Here is a 14,815-nt window from a genome sequence, read left to right on the forward strand (position 1 = left end):
ATATTTTTTGTAGTACTTCTTAATTTTAGTTATGTTACCCGTGTTTTCTCATATAAAGGTCAGATGATTGTATGTATCTTATAAAAAATAAAGGGATAAATATACTTATTAATATATAATGATAGAATCATAGAACAGCTCAGGTTGGAGGGGCTCTTGAAAGACCACCTGGTCCAACCTCATATGGAAAAGGGAGTCTACAGGAGATTAGTTAACACCCTGTCCAGTTGTGTCATATACATAATAAGTTCTGTGGGGAGAAAGAGAAAGTTCTTAACAACTATAAGCAGATTCAAATTCAGTGATAAGCACCCCCCTCTTCATAGCCCTGGTATGATCAGCTATGGAACTTCCAGTGGAGAAGTAAAAAAGGGATGGATGTGACTGTAGGCTGTAGGAACTTGGAAGAAAAAGAACAGATGAAGAAGGGGAAGTATTCATAGTCTAATATAACAAAGCAACTATTGCTATGCAAGAAAAAATTAAGTTGACATTGAGAAGTAGGTCTGAAAGTTAAGTAAACTAGTAAGTAAAGCACCGAAGAAAAAGCGCTACATAATACTAGCTAAACCTTTAGATATGTTCTGTATTAGACAACAAGCAGTAATTTAATAGATTTCATAGATGAAGATGATGAGAATGTCTATTCGAGATTTTCCAAAGCATATTGATTATGTCATTAGCATACGGTACTTTGTGCAAAATTCTACATTTCAGACTCTCAATAAATAGAGTTCATCATCAGTTCATAGACCAAATATTAATATATAATTTAATATATATAACATAAAAATTGAAATTAAGAAACAAAATCAGGAGTCAAGAACTGCAACAATAAAGAGTATAACCACAGCTTCAATGCCGGTATAGGCTGGATCACCAGCTAAAGAACCACAGAAGGGAACCTACTTTTGACAATATTATTAGACATTGCCTGGGACTCCATCAGAGAATACAGGATTTCAAACCAGCTTTTTTTACTTACTGGCCTAATCTATCAATCTAGCTATTCTTTGGTTTACAGACTTTTGCATACAGTTTTACTGTTTAAAATGTTTCTGAATCTGTTTGATATGCTTTGCCTTAAAAGTGAAATTTAGCAACATTTCAATCATGTTTAATACCAAAATTTCGGAAATTACTTACCCTATTGGTCTTGAAACAACAAGCTCCACTTGTGGCTCAGGTTTGGATTCTAAAATGATGTTATACACCTCCTCAAAGGTGGCTCCTTGTAGTAGCCTTCCATTCCATTCTAATACTTCATCACCTATAATTTCAATAATAACACTTCGCTTAGGAAGTCTGCTGTGGACTGGGCTTACAATGACAATTTAAGCCATTCTACTCTCAGTTTACTGAATTGTGAAACCTAGGTTGTAGAACAAGTTTAGAGTCCTTTATACAGGAAAATTCTGAGTATTAAAGCCTTTCTGCAGCACAGTTTCAAATACATAAAGTTCAGTGAAACAATGGTATCATCAGTAGGACCCCTACTGAATTAGATAGATACCGCTCTTACTTGTTTTGGCATCTGTGGCTTACAGAAATCCCAACATGCTCTTTAGAATATGCAGATCTTTAAAACAGCATAACTCGTTAACTTACTACTTTGAAGATCCATTTACTTCTACAAGTTTAGTATTTAAGGTCCAGATAGTTGTTATGTTAATAGATAATATTTCTTGTACATTCTCCAATCTAGCAATCCATGATTTGCATGTTGGGATAGAAGCTGTTTCTTAGCCAAGCTGGTTCTGTTCACACATTTGTAAAAGATTGGATTGCTCTAAATATACACCACAAAACGACTGGGCAGAACATCAGTGAATATTATTTTGAGTATAAAAACATGAATAAAAATGTTAAAATATGATTTTGAACATTTCACAAAAGCAGTAACGTCAATAATCTAGTAACTGTCAGGTTGAATTCTGCAGTTGTTCATCACACATATTTAACATACTTTCACATCTAATTGGATCTCCTCACTTGTTATCACCTTCAGAAAAGCAACTCAGCTTATAGATCTGTAGTAGATACATACCTGGTCTAAGATGCCCCACTGTATCAGCTAAGCTTCCTTTTTTAACTTTGGTGATAAATGCGCAGAGTCGACCTGATTCAGTCATCTTTCCTCCTACTACCTGTTTCAAAGAGGAAGTATTTTCATAGAAAGAAAATTACTTTAAATGACTTAAATGTTCTGGCAACAGAAAGAATTCAGTTATTTCCTTTGTCTTCAGGTAGCCCAGGTAAGACAGATACACTTGAAAAAAACATCACAGAATTTTGGCTATGACAGATTACATTTGTACTTACTCTGGCTTTTGTGTAATTTAAACACAATGCCAATGCAAAATGCTAAAGCATTTAAACTTCAGCAAATATGTGTATAGTATGACACTGTATTATAAATTATGAGCCAAAAATGTAAGGTATTGCTGATAGAACTGCTTACTTCGATACCTTTTAACTGAAAACAGATACATTAGTGTAACAGAACTCATGATGTTCACACTAAGAGCTCAGTTAATCAAATTTACTCTGGCTGGGCACATCAGATGAAAATATTTCTCATGCTGAAGATTTCTCTACAGGAAACTTCAACAGGTTTGACCTTAATATTTATCTTTGAATCAGGCAATTCCCTTATCAGAGTCAGTTATAACTGCACATTCTTCAAATTCTTAAGGTTTCTTAACCATCTTCATATTTGGATTTAAAATTTGTGATACTAAATCCTATTTATGTTACTTTCAATAATGTAAATATTTGAAAATTCAGGTCAGAAATAACTACTGAGTTTCAGATGTTTATTGAGATTAATAATAGTTATTCTTAAATCTAAACTATTTGTGAGTCTCAGTAAAGAGTTCATCTATATAGTAGATTTTAGAATTTTAAACATAGAAGTTCAGACAAAAAGTACTTCATAATGGCACTGTTAATCTATTCTCTTGCATTTTCTGACATGAAGACAGTAACACACATACCAAAAGCGATGTTCAACTGGCTTCTCCACTGACTTAAAAATATCATTTTTTTTAAATTAAATTTTTAATTTTTTAATTAAAATATAATTATCAAATCATTAATAAATTAAAAAATTTGCAAAGCATGTTGGTATAAGTAACCACTCTGATTTAATCCCTATTTACAGTGTATGACTATACCTAATCTGCACACCCAAAGTCAGTGCCACACTCAGTAGAGAACAGAGAATTAAACAAACTTAATTATTTCTCACAAGTATCCTGAAACAAAATAAATACAGGCTTCTTTCTTTTACTGTGTAGAATTCATTCGTATTCTTGTACTAGTATTGCTGGAACTGCAAATAATATCACACAAAACTGAGATCAAGATATGGGCTGGAAATAGCTTCATAATGTGTTCAAAGAGTACTGCATCACGAAAAAGATGCAAACACATTACTTTGTGATAATATATAATAAATAGTAAATAATTTTGCATCTTGTGTATTTAAAATGTAGCAAAACAGACAATCAGAGGCAAAAAAAACCCCAGAAACAGGCTCTTCTATTGGCAGACTCTGCTCTGGATTTAAATGTCTCATTAATTTCCAGATGTCCCCCTGATCTTCAAAAGAGATAATTTATTTTTCACATTTCTCCCCTCTTTTGGGGAACAGAAGTTATACCATGGTGCAATGTTCAACACGGAAGCAAGCAGACAGGGTTTGGCTTGCCCAGCAAGGATGCAATTAGTACCTTGCAGAGCAGACATTCTCAGCAAACTTGTGAAAACATGTCTAGTCTTTCAGAAAAATACATTTTTTTGAGCTTGGACCCTATAAAATTACTCTTGGTAACTAAGATTTCTCTATATTGTAATTCTGAGAATGATAAGACATTATAGATATCAGTATGTATATTCTATATAATATGAAAATATTTTCATTTTAAAGGTAGCTAGTTTAACTGCCAGTTGTTAATTCCAAAATTATTCATTACCAACCTTCAATCCAAGCATTGCTCCTGAGTCTCTAGGCACACTTCCATCTTTTAGTCGTTTATTTAACAAAATCCGACCAATGAGACGGTCTCCATCTTTGGATGGTTGCCAAGTTACTGGATGCTATCATATGGTGTTAATGGAAAATACAGTGAATATGATTTTAAAGAAAAATATTTCTGTAATACTTTTCATTTCCTGATATATTTTTTAAATGTCATGAAAGTATTATGATTACACTAATATTTAACATACTCGAATGACAGAAAACTGTGCTGGAAAAGATTCATTTGCATATATAGTCCATGACAATGTATGTCTAATATTTCCTAACAGTATCTGTTTTAATAAATCTAATTTGTAAATATCTAGAATAATCTTTGCATCTTGATTAGGTAGATATAGACAACTATACATAGCCATTTATATACACTGACAATCAGACCTGAGTACTGACAAAACCAACTGTAGAGGTCTAGTATAAGAGTAATACTGAAAAAAAGAAGATTAAATCAAAACAGAAAATTGATATAAGACATTTCTTCTTTTTCCACTATTCCAAATATGTCAGTTTTCTCTAACACTGATAATTTTTTCAGTGTTTTATTTTCTCTCAGTAGTAGTATATTAAAAATTATGGAATACATTAAAAGGTATAATCATTACTCCAATGTATTGTTTCTTTCTTGGAATAATTACTTCAGATACGAAGCATAGTTACAGCGAATGTTATTATTTCATTAATAAACATGGGCACAGTTATACTTGTTTATTAGCATAATTAATAAAATTTAAACATTTTATTTTGTGTAATCATAGTACTTTTTCACAGAAAAACACTATTTCGTGCTTCATTTCATGCACAATTAACAGGCACAGACAAATCTGCTCCCATTACAACTAATAACTCTAAAAAGATTTATCATAATCTCCACCAAACAGAAAGCAAAAACATAAAATACCAAAGCAGATGGCAAAGCCTTTAATTCTGCACGATACTGCACAAAAATGGCATGGCAACAAAACAAAAGAACAACCATGACAGTGAAAGGGAAAAAAGAAAAACAACTTTTCTGTGCAGAGAGACCCAATTTTCTCCCTTTTTCACCTGGGGTTTAAACTTAATTTAATTTCAGCCCCAGGAGTTTGAACATAGTAAATCAAATAAGCCAATCAGTAGAATCCTTATTGTTAATTACTTTATACTTGAAAGTAATACCATGACATGCTATTATGCAACCATAACGACATTCCTTTATGCTTCTCAATTTTTTTCTTAGGCTGCCAAACAGTAAAAGCTGCAAGCATGCAGAGACTTTTCATTTGTTTTTCTTTTCTGCACCTTAAGAAATGCTACATTGTCTCTAGAAACACCCTATCTTTTATTTTATGCACTATTTTAATGAGTGACAGAGAGCAAACAAAGACCAAATGAGCAGGTTAAAATGCAGGCTCCAGAATCTCAGTACCTTCTCGCTATGGCTATGCTCCTCGTTTAGAGTTGTGCTACTACACGTATCTACCCCAGAGTCTTTTATCTGAGGCTCAGACCATTCCAAGTCCTCTTCCAATGAGTGGCCACCAAAGCACACCATTTTCTTTTGCCTCTCGGTTAAGGTGTTAGAATCCGACAAAACTGCCTGCTCACTAGTTTTTCTTTTTCCCCTTTGACTGTACCCTAAAGGTGTGGGATAAAAAAAAAGGATACAAAAAAGAAAACATGCAAAGGTGTAAATAAATCAAAGGAAATGTGAAATGATAAAGGAAACTAAATGGTAAGGCTCCACATGTCTCACCAAAGACATTGGGGATGCCTCACTGCTATGCCAAGACGTATGGTCCAACCAGTTGTAATCCATGTCTCCTGCGAGAATCAGACAGACAAGATAGTGCAGTAAAGGAAAGGTGAAAGAAAGGACAGACAAAGATACAGTAAAATTGTAAAGACTTCTGATTATCCTATCTGATTCATAACCTCTGCCAGCAGGGCTTGCAAAGTGCTTCTAAGAAAAGCTAAGGCTCCAACAAGAGTACACAGAATATGAAATACAGTGAGGAAGGAGGTACGTTTGTGTGTATCTACGTGTGCATAAAATTATGTACGGTGTAAAGCAGCATTGCTTTAGAGTTTTTTATTGTTCCTATAAAATTACTTAAAAGAAATTAAATAAAAAGGCAAGCTGTATTGTATTTGTAACAGAATTTTCAGAGAGGATAGCATTTGAATATGGAATGAGTTTTCATCATAATCTAAAGAAATAGTTTTCTCCATAATCTAAAGAAATAGTTTTCTCTTAAGGAATGTATTATATATATAAACCAGTGTTTATTCTCATCACTTTAATAAAATACTTAAAACAATGGTAGTCTATATTCAGCTGTGCAGTAGATGATATTTTAAGGAAGGTTAAATGACAGATTGATAAGAAAAACAAACATAGAAACTATTTTTAGAATAGAAAGCATATTAACTTTGCTTGAAATGACCAGAGAAATGTCTACTGGTTAAATATCAGGGAAAATTCCAGTAAGTACCCCATAACTGGGAATAAATGCGCAAGGTTTTGATGAAATATATATATATTTATAGAATCAGTATTTAACCTGAATGACAGGCACGTGGTAGGAAGAAAGGTTTAAAACCCCGTTTTATAGAAAAGGTCTAAATGAATGCTGCTGTCCACACAACTGGAGAATGACTCATGTATTTTAATAAAACATTCTCTTTTATGTGGGTACTTTAAATTTTAAAATATGCCCACACATTTTGCATTATTACATTTCTCTCTCTTTTTTCTCACCATTGATACTAACATGAAAAATGTTTTGTTACTATGTGCTACATAATAATATTTTGATACTACTGTATGCAGAAAAACATATTGACTCTTCTATCAAATGTCATGACCATAAGAACACTAAACCAAAGTAGTTCTGCTCTTTTTACTACAGACCACAAATGACATTTTTCTATTTCCATTACTTGGATCCCACTTTGATATTACTCAACTTATTCCTCTGAAATTACATCAATAAGTTGGTGAAATCTTAACACTTGTCTAGAAAACATTAGAGGGAGGATGTGAAGGTACAGCCTCATAAAACTAACACACAAAAAGCTAATACATGCTTTAGAAAAGTAAAATATAGTCTCCTTAGAGGGATATTATGTACAATGAGAAATATGATCTTTTTTCACTTCTTTTCTCCTAATATTGCATATGCTAAATGGAACCTCCTTTCATTTTAAGGAGGGAAACATAAAAAATAACAAAGGATTTATTTTCTAAAAGACACTCTGAGCCTAGTCCCTTAGATTTTGAAGAAATATTGTAGCATATTAAATACCCTTTGACTTCATAAAAACGGTGGTAAAGGGACCTTATAGAACGATTTTGCAGCTTTAATACATTCATATTTTCTATGTAATAAATAGGCCTGCTGTAAATGTATTAACTCTGCTTCTTGATTCTTGAAAGGAAGTTAACGTTTTAAAATGGGAAAGTCACACTGAAACTGCTTTCTTATGACCCTTAATATCTTGACTATATTACAGAGAAAAGTGTGGCTATCCTGCTAAAGGGAAAAGAAATATTCTTCTGAAAGCTAATAACATTTTGCAAAAGGTACTTCTGCCATGGAATTTCCAGTGTTGTCTTACCTCTACATCCAAAGACATTGCTTCAGGGGAACTGAGTGAAATCATCAGTGAGGTCATGAAGATCTAGCTTTTACTGTATAAATATAAGTTTAGAAATATCCAGAAGATAGCAAAAGTTCCAGTCTACATATTGCCTGTTTTACAAATCCTAGTTTTAAAATATATTTTAAACTGAGGAAAACTCATCTCATTACAGTAATGACTTCTCAGCTCTAACTGCATGAACCAAAGGCCCATGAGCCCATACTGTTTTTTCCCAGCAGTTTTTTCCTGTATCATCAATACAACTGCTGTAGCCAAAACCAAAGTCTAACTAAAAAAGTTGGAATTTGGTTCCCTATAATGCGGTACCTAATTCAAGGAGCAGAGCACTGAAATAAAATGAGCTTTATAAGCAGAACAATTAAACCTGATTATTCTCACTTATTCTATTTCCAAGAAATAGTATATTTTCATTGAAATTACTAAATTTAAATGTATATACCTACCATTAGGCATTAAGAATGTACCATTGCAGATTACTGGGTATTTTTTAGAGTTTTAAAATTCTCAGCAACAGTCTCAACTACCACTTATAATCCAAAAGAAGCTACCAGAAAGGAGTACAGGAGTATGGCTGTTACATCCTTGCTGTTTGATACTGTACGTAGCACTTCACCTGTACCTTATGAAACCCATCATGGCTTTGCCAGCTCTCCTGTTCCTGCCTTTCCCCATATTAGTTATACAGTTTTGCGTGAGCTTGCTGAAAGAAAGGACTCCTATCAAACTGATCTTTCACTTGTGTGTCTGCATAGAAAATAACTTCTTAAAAACAGGAAAATAAGTTATTCAAAAGCTGAGTCCCCTGAGATGTACTGACCATATACCCATTCCCACTGTAAATGTGCATATACCTAGTCAGCAAAAACTGGTCCAATATTCACTTGCTACTCGCATGTCCACAATATGTGCATGTAGATGTACACTCAAAATCAGAAATTAAATTAGCTTGACAGTAACTGTACAGTACAGTGTGCTGTACATATATAAGTTCATCCTATAGGTGTTTATATGAGAAAATGTTGTGGAGTGTTGGGCTCTAACAGCCTGGCATATGCACATCCACATTTGAAACATATACATTGACTTTCAGCTAGAGAAATTCTGGATATTTTTGTATATTTTTTAAATATAACTACCTAAAGTAGTAATGTACATACATTAATGCATGCAACAATATGTGATATCACATATTATTTAAGTTATTGAGAGTGATACCTCAAATTTTTTTAAAACTTCCCATTACACTGTAAAAATAAAATACATTGATTATGTTCCTACTATGGAACTTTCATTTTCTCTCTACTTTCAGGGGAAAAAAGGTCCCTTAAAATAAGCTTTTGTATCCTGTTAGAGAAATTTTACAGACAGCTCTCAAATTGAATCTAAAGACCACTAATTCTTCTACCCAGACTTTGGATATTTACTGTACAGATCTGTACAACTGAATTAATCAGCCTATGTTCCTTTCACAATCAATGAAGGGAAACAGAACTTTTTCATGTGTGGAACATTTGGCCTGTTTTAGATGTGTACTTCCAAGTGAGATAAATCCTACCTTTATCATATCCAAAATGTCTAATTTCTCCTCCACTGCTTATAGAGGAGGTCTCTGTGACTCATTCAGATGGTTATCTTCTTCTCATCAGGAGGATCCTATACCCTAAATTACTATTTTCACAAAGCCCCAACTATTTGTTCATGAATCCAAGAAAATATCAAAATTATCACAGGAAGGCAAATCTACTGGATTGATTTTATACAATTAGAAATGCCAAATATTTCTTTCAATATGTCATGTGAACAGGGTATCATATATTCTCTTTTTCACTCTTCACCTTAGCAGTGGTAATGGAGACTAAAAGGATCTCTGGACCAGTTTCTGTGTTCGAGTCTTTAAACCGGGGGTCCTCAAACTACGGCCCGCGGGCCGGATACGGCCCCTCATGATCCTTACTCTGGCCCCCAGTATTTACAGACCCCCCGCCCCCCCCCCTGCCCCCGCCAGGGGTTGGGGGGGGGAACCAAGCAGCCGCAGATGACTGCCTGCCACTGCATCTGCGCGCCAGCCCCCTGGTTAAAAAGTTTGAGGACCCCTGGTTTAAACGTAGGTCCCCGGCTCATCTGCTCATGTAACTGATTTCTGCTTACTAAAAAGGTTTCCAAGAGTCCTCTCACCCATGCATTGCTATATGGTATCCAAGATTAGACACATCTAGCCCAGCATACCTAAGGCACTGGCACATAGACATTGCATACGTTCTAAAAGATCCAGTTATTTTGCAGCAACAGTTTATTCTTTACCACACGGTAAGCCCTGAACCTAAACCTGCATGGAGGAACACATGCAAAGTTGAGCTTGTTGCCTGATCAAAGCGCTCCCACTTCTTGCTCTACTATTTTCCCTTCTCCTTTTCAGTCAAGATATAGAAAGCTGACTTTCTTTTTAATTTGTGTCTCACAGTAAATGCCAATTATTCTAAAATTAAAATGATAATATAAGCAACAACTCCATCCAAAGACTGGTTTGTTCATATCTGTGTTCTTTTTTTCCATTAAAATATGTAGATATATGTTTCAAAAGAAATTGCCATAGAGGTCAGAAATGCTAAAACCCTTGTAGATCATCTAGATTTTGCCCTTACAACTGCATCAAGTCAACTAAATGACAGGCCTAAATACTATAGAAGTTTATAAAATACAATGAAACTTATTAATAAAATATTTTACCTTATAAAGATATACTCAGGATGACTGTCTGGAAGCACTGTAGAATATTATATTTCTATGAGAGATGTATTGCTTCGTACACCCACATTTTTTTAGGTACAATGAATGACTTGAGAAAAATCACTGGACATAAATTTTTCAGTGCAAGTTCTATAAATATTAAAATGTTGACTGGGTAAATGATCTGTGAAATCTTGTAAAATTAAAAGTAATACATACAAGATATAGTTCTTTGTTTTCCTACAAGAAAAATTGTTAAACCATAGTCTTTCTATGACAAAGACACTGTAGTTTTAGTTCTGACTGCCAGAGAACGCACTTGCTGGTCTCTCAGATATTTCTCTTCTGCAATAGCAGATGCTTTATTGAGAATATGTGCATTTAAGGTGTGCAGCAGGAATGACTCAGGAAAAAATGTCACCTCATTGATAAATTATATAAGCTATAATATCGAAGCCATCTTTCATGGAAAAAAGGAAGTAACATATTACTAAGCAAGACAATCTTAGCTAATGTAATTATAACAGCATTCAAATGCCTCGAGTTCAGGAGTGCAGCTGGATTCAAGAAAGGACATATGTGAGGTCTGCTCTTATTAATGTCAGTGAGCTCTCTGTGTATATGGAAAGCATGCATGGACAAATCAGGTTGGGAGAAAAATCACATCAGTGACCAAGACTTTCTGTACAAATGGTGTTAAGCGGAAACATTTGTAATGTAATGTAAACTACATGCTTAGTACATTTTCTTTAGCCGAAACCAAATAGGCAGAGGAAAAGATTTTCTTCTCCACCCAGGAATCCGCAGGAACAGGAACTTCCCATAGCAATGGGAACCTTGAATGACAGCATATATTTGAAAGACTTCCAGTCAATTTCCATTCCCTTTATATCTTAATGTTTAATTATGTATTTTTTGCTACTTAGAACAGCTTTCCTGCCCAGAAATGCGGTAACTAAGTATCTTTTAAAAGGTATTAAGGGATTTTAATCTAACCTACACAGTATGTGTCTACCCTTTCTTGAGTATTGTCCAAGTACACAGTCAAGTCCAAAACCCTTTATCTTCCAAACAGTCTAGACATAAGATGCTCAGTTTAATTGGCTATTCTACACATAGTCTTTCAGGATGCTCTAAGGTGTCCAAAACCGTCACATAGGATACATGCATGATTTGCTTCCTTTCTATCTAAACCAGGACCTATCTGAACTGTAAAGTTCTTCCCTTAGTAAATTAAAAACATCACCTTGATTTGAACCAAGTAAAACAAAAATGTTTCCTCAAATTCAAATCTCATTGCCAAAAAGGTCAGGCCAGGTCATATATAGCTTCATGTTCTTCAAACTGATAAGTCTACCTGACTATATACTGCAGTGCTGAATACATACTAGATACTGATTGCATGACCCAGTAGTTGTGTTTATGTGTCATTACTCAAAACTACAAACAATTTATCTATGCAACTGAATGAGTACATTTCCCCTCCAAGCTGACTTTCAGCATAAGGGTATGTGAGCAGAGCACATCCCATGTCACTTGAACCTCCTCTGAACTGCAAGGCTTCCAGTGAAGCCCTATACCAGCTCTGGAGAGAAGTGGAAAGTGGACTACAGATGATGAAGAACCTTACATTAAGCAGGTTACTTTCTTTGTTTGCAACACTATCCATCTAGATTGCCACACAGTGGGTGACTCCAAAGAGGAGCTACACAGCCAGAATTGCCTGGAGGTGATTATATGAGTGCTTAAACAATTGTTTTGTCAGCTCTGGACACTTCAGGGACATGCTAGCATTTGGTACAGGAACAAATGCAAAGTTGCCTGGCACTTGTAAAGCACAGAAATATTTTTCAGCATCACTAATGCAGTCTGAGCACTGATGACAAATGGAAGCTTCTTTTTGCAGGTCTTACAACAGGATCTGAAACTCCCTACCATACATTTCAACATTTCTTGTTTAGAAATAATTATTCCTCTGAATTTGTCAGCTTTTGACATGCAACAGCCCAGGAAAATGTCTGAAGGATCTGGTCCTAACAAAACAAAAGAGAAAAGCTGTTCTTCATGTAAAGGATATGAAGTACAGCCTTGACTTCTAATATATGAAAGACAGAGAAATGCAGTAATTAGGTGAAAAATGTAACATCTTCATTAGTGATAAGGAAACTGTAGACCACACTGATGTTTGCATTTAGCCCTGACTATGTAAATCTGTGACCCCTGTGCTAAGTGCTACACTTAGGCCTCAAGAGAATAATTGCTAGGGGCTGGGAAGTCTCAAAGCAATCATATAAATCAGGGGTCCTCAACTACGGCCCGTGGGCTGGATATGGCCCCCAGGGTCCTCAATCCGGCCCCCGGTATTTACAGACCCCCCCGCCCCCCTCCGCTGAGGGTTGGGGGGGAAACCAAGCAGCTGCAGATGACTGCCTGCCACTGCATCCGCGCGCCGGCCCCCTGGTTAAAAAGTTTGAGGATGCCTGATATAAATGAATGCAAAAGATCTAGGAGATCTTTTATCAGATCTTCTATAAAGCAGGCCTTGACCCACTCGTGAGATTCAACACTGCAGATCTTAAAAGAAGTCAAAGATTAAGTAGCAAAATCACACTTCTGCACAGGAACTCGACAGTCATCTACACTATGAAAATTACTATGCACAATTCAGCAGAGATTTCTGATTTGGAGCTTAGAATACTAGCAGATGTTGTAAAGTGTCCCTCACCTGAAAAGTAGAGACACCCGACTTCATCTCAGGTAGTTTTAAATTTCTATATCTAAACCAGTTACTCTTGGCTCCATTCATCTGACATATTTTATACATCCACTTTAAGGCTGACATGAATTGTACTCAAAAAATATCTAGTTTTCTTCAATCACTATAAAAGAAATCAAGATGATTAGCTTGCATGTAGATGCCTAGTTTGTGGATGTCTACATTTAGTCAGATGGAATCCCAGTTCTGATATATGGATCTGCAGTTTTATAGGATCGCTACATGTGATGAAGGGTATACGAGTGATTTTGTGTGACCTTGCATAACTGCCCTTGTTGATGGTGAACATCCATGAACACTGGAAGTTCTTATGGCTGAGAAAGAAAAACATAAAAGAGAAGCTACACAGCTGGAAGACTCTAAACAGTTGATTGCTGCATCCCACAAGGCAGGTGAGAGAATTAACTGGGGGACGAGGGAGAACACATAATGATGCATACGCATGTGGCAAAAATTATGACATGGAGAACATGTGGGCACTGACTAGAGATACTGACACCAAAGAAACTTCTCTGGTCTACATGGGTCAGTCATTAAGAATTTAAAAACCTCTTGGGATTTTGGAGGGGTTTGGTCGTTGGGGGTATTTTAAGTGATGCTGTTTAGGGGACAATGTTATTAAAATTGAAGACCCTGATTTACCTTCAAAACATATGTAGCCTTGTTTTCAACCATTACTAATACTGCTCAACAGAAAGGATATTACTTTCAGCAGAAAGGATTACCTAATGTAAAGGGTCAAAGGGTTTCAGCATGACCATTTTGTTCTGCCTCTTTCTGAAACTGAGACTTAGCATCACTGTTGATAGAAGATTTACTGGAAGTATTTTCCCAAGTATGTTTTGCTGGAAGGATTTAAATTACAGGAAAGACTTTCTTCAAAATTACATTTCCTAAAACAAAATTAGGCTTACTCTATTAGTCAAATATATTTTGATAAATGTCTTCCCTTGAAATAAATTGAGAGAAAGCATATCAATATGGCAAATACATTTGTATGATATATTGTCTACTTCCCGTAGAAAGCTACTGCATATTAAAACCAGAGGGCTAGAGCTAAAAAAAAATAAAAGAAAAAGAGAGAAAGAAATGCCATAATTTCTAAATGGAAGTCCACACTCACCAGACTCCCATGGAAGATATGCTCCCAGTCACAGCACAGTGCACGTACTAGATGACCTCATAGACTTACAGCCACGCCTCTCATATGACACCTGAAGTGTGACCCTATATGTCACACCATGGCCACTCTCATGTGATCCAGTACACAAACTCACACTCTGGGTCACCAAGAAAATGGACTGGTACTGTTAAGAAGCCATGGGAAACAGCCAGACATTGTATACTGGGGGCCCAGTCCACCACTGCCAGTTGATATCTTATGAAGTTTCTCGGATTTGCACACCTTTGTCATATGTTCCCTACTACTCTATTTCTAGTAAGATCAGGGAACATTGGAAGTAATTAAGCATGATATCCTATGGAATACTCTCTTGTGTGATTTTCTTCAAGACTGTTTTAGAAAAATGTTTACCCCAAATTACACTTTTGACCCTACTTCTGGTGTTTTCACTTTTCCATTTCTCCTTCTCTTCTCTCTATAGGAAGTTTTGAGCCTATGCTTGGAA

General features: G+C 35.4%; 1 protein-coding gene across 50 annotated transcripts in view; it reads right to left on the reverse strand.

Moving 5' to 3' along the window:
• RIMS2 (regulating synaptic membrane exocytosis 2) overlaps window positions 1–14,815 on the reverse strand; it is a 485,159-nt gene that overhangs the window by 225,715 nt on the left and 244,629 nt on the right. For 43 of the 50 annotated variants that reach the window (XM_055705905.1, XM_055705897.1, XM_055705891.1 and 40 more), the window contains 4 exons: window positions 5,448–5,656; window positions 3,982–4,101; window positions 2,048–2,147; window positions 1,147–1,270 (listed from right to left, as the gene is read on the reverse strand). In XM_055705905.1, the coding sequence (XP_055561880.1) occupies window positions 1,147–1,270; window positions 2,048–2,147; window positions 3,982–4,101; window positions 5,448–5,656 (553 nt within the window). Of the gene's footprint in view, window positions 1–1,146; window positions 1,271–2,047; window positions 2,148–3,981; window positions 4,102–5,447; window positions 5,657–5,774; window positions 5,843–14,815 lie in introns of all 50 variants that reach the window. The other 7 variants (XM_055705915.1, XM_055705921.1, XM_055705906.1 and 4 more) reach the window with 1 other exon arrangement.

The sequence above is a fragment of the Falco cherrug genome, chromosome 3 (assembly GCF_023634085.1).
Source record: "Falco cherrug isolate bFalChe1 chromosome 3, bFalChe1.pri, whole genome shotgun sequence".
In the NCBI taxonomy this organism is placed as follows: Eukaryota; Metazoa; Chordata; class Aves; order Falconiformes; family Falconidae; genus Falco; species Falco cherrug.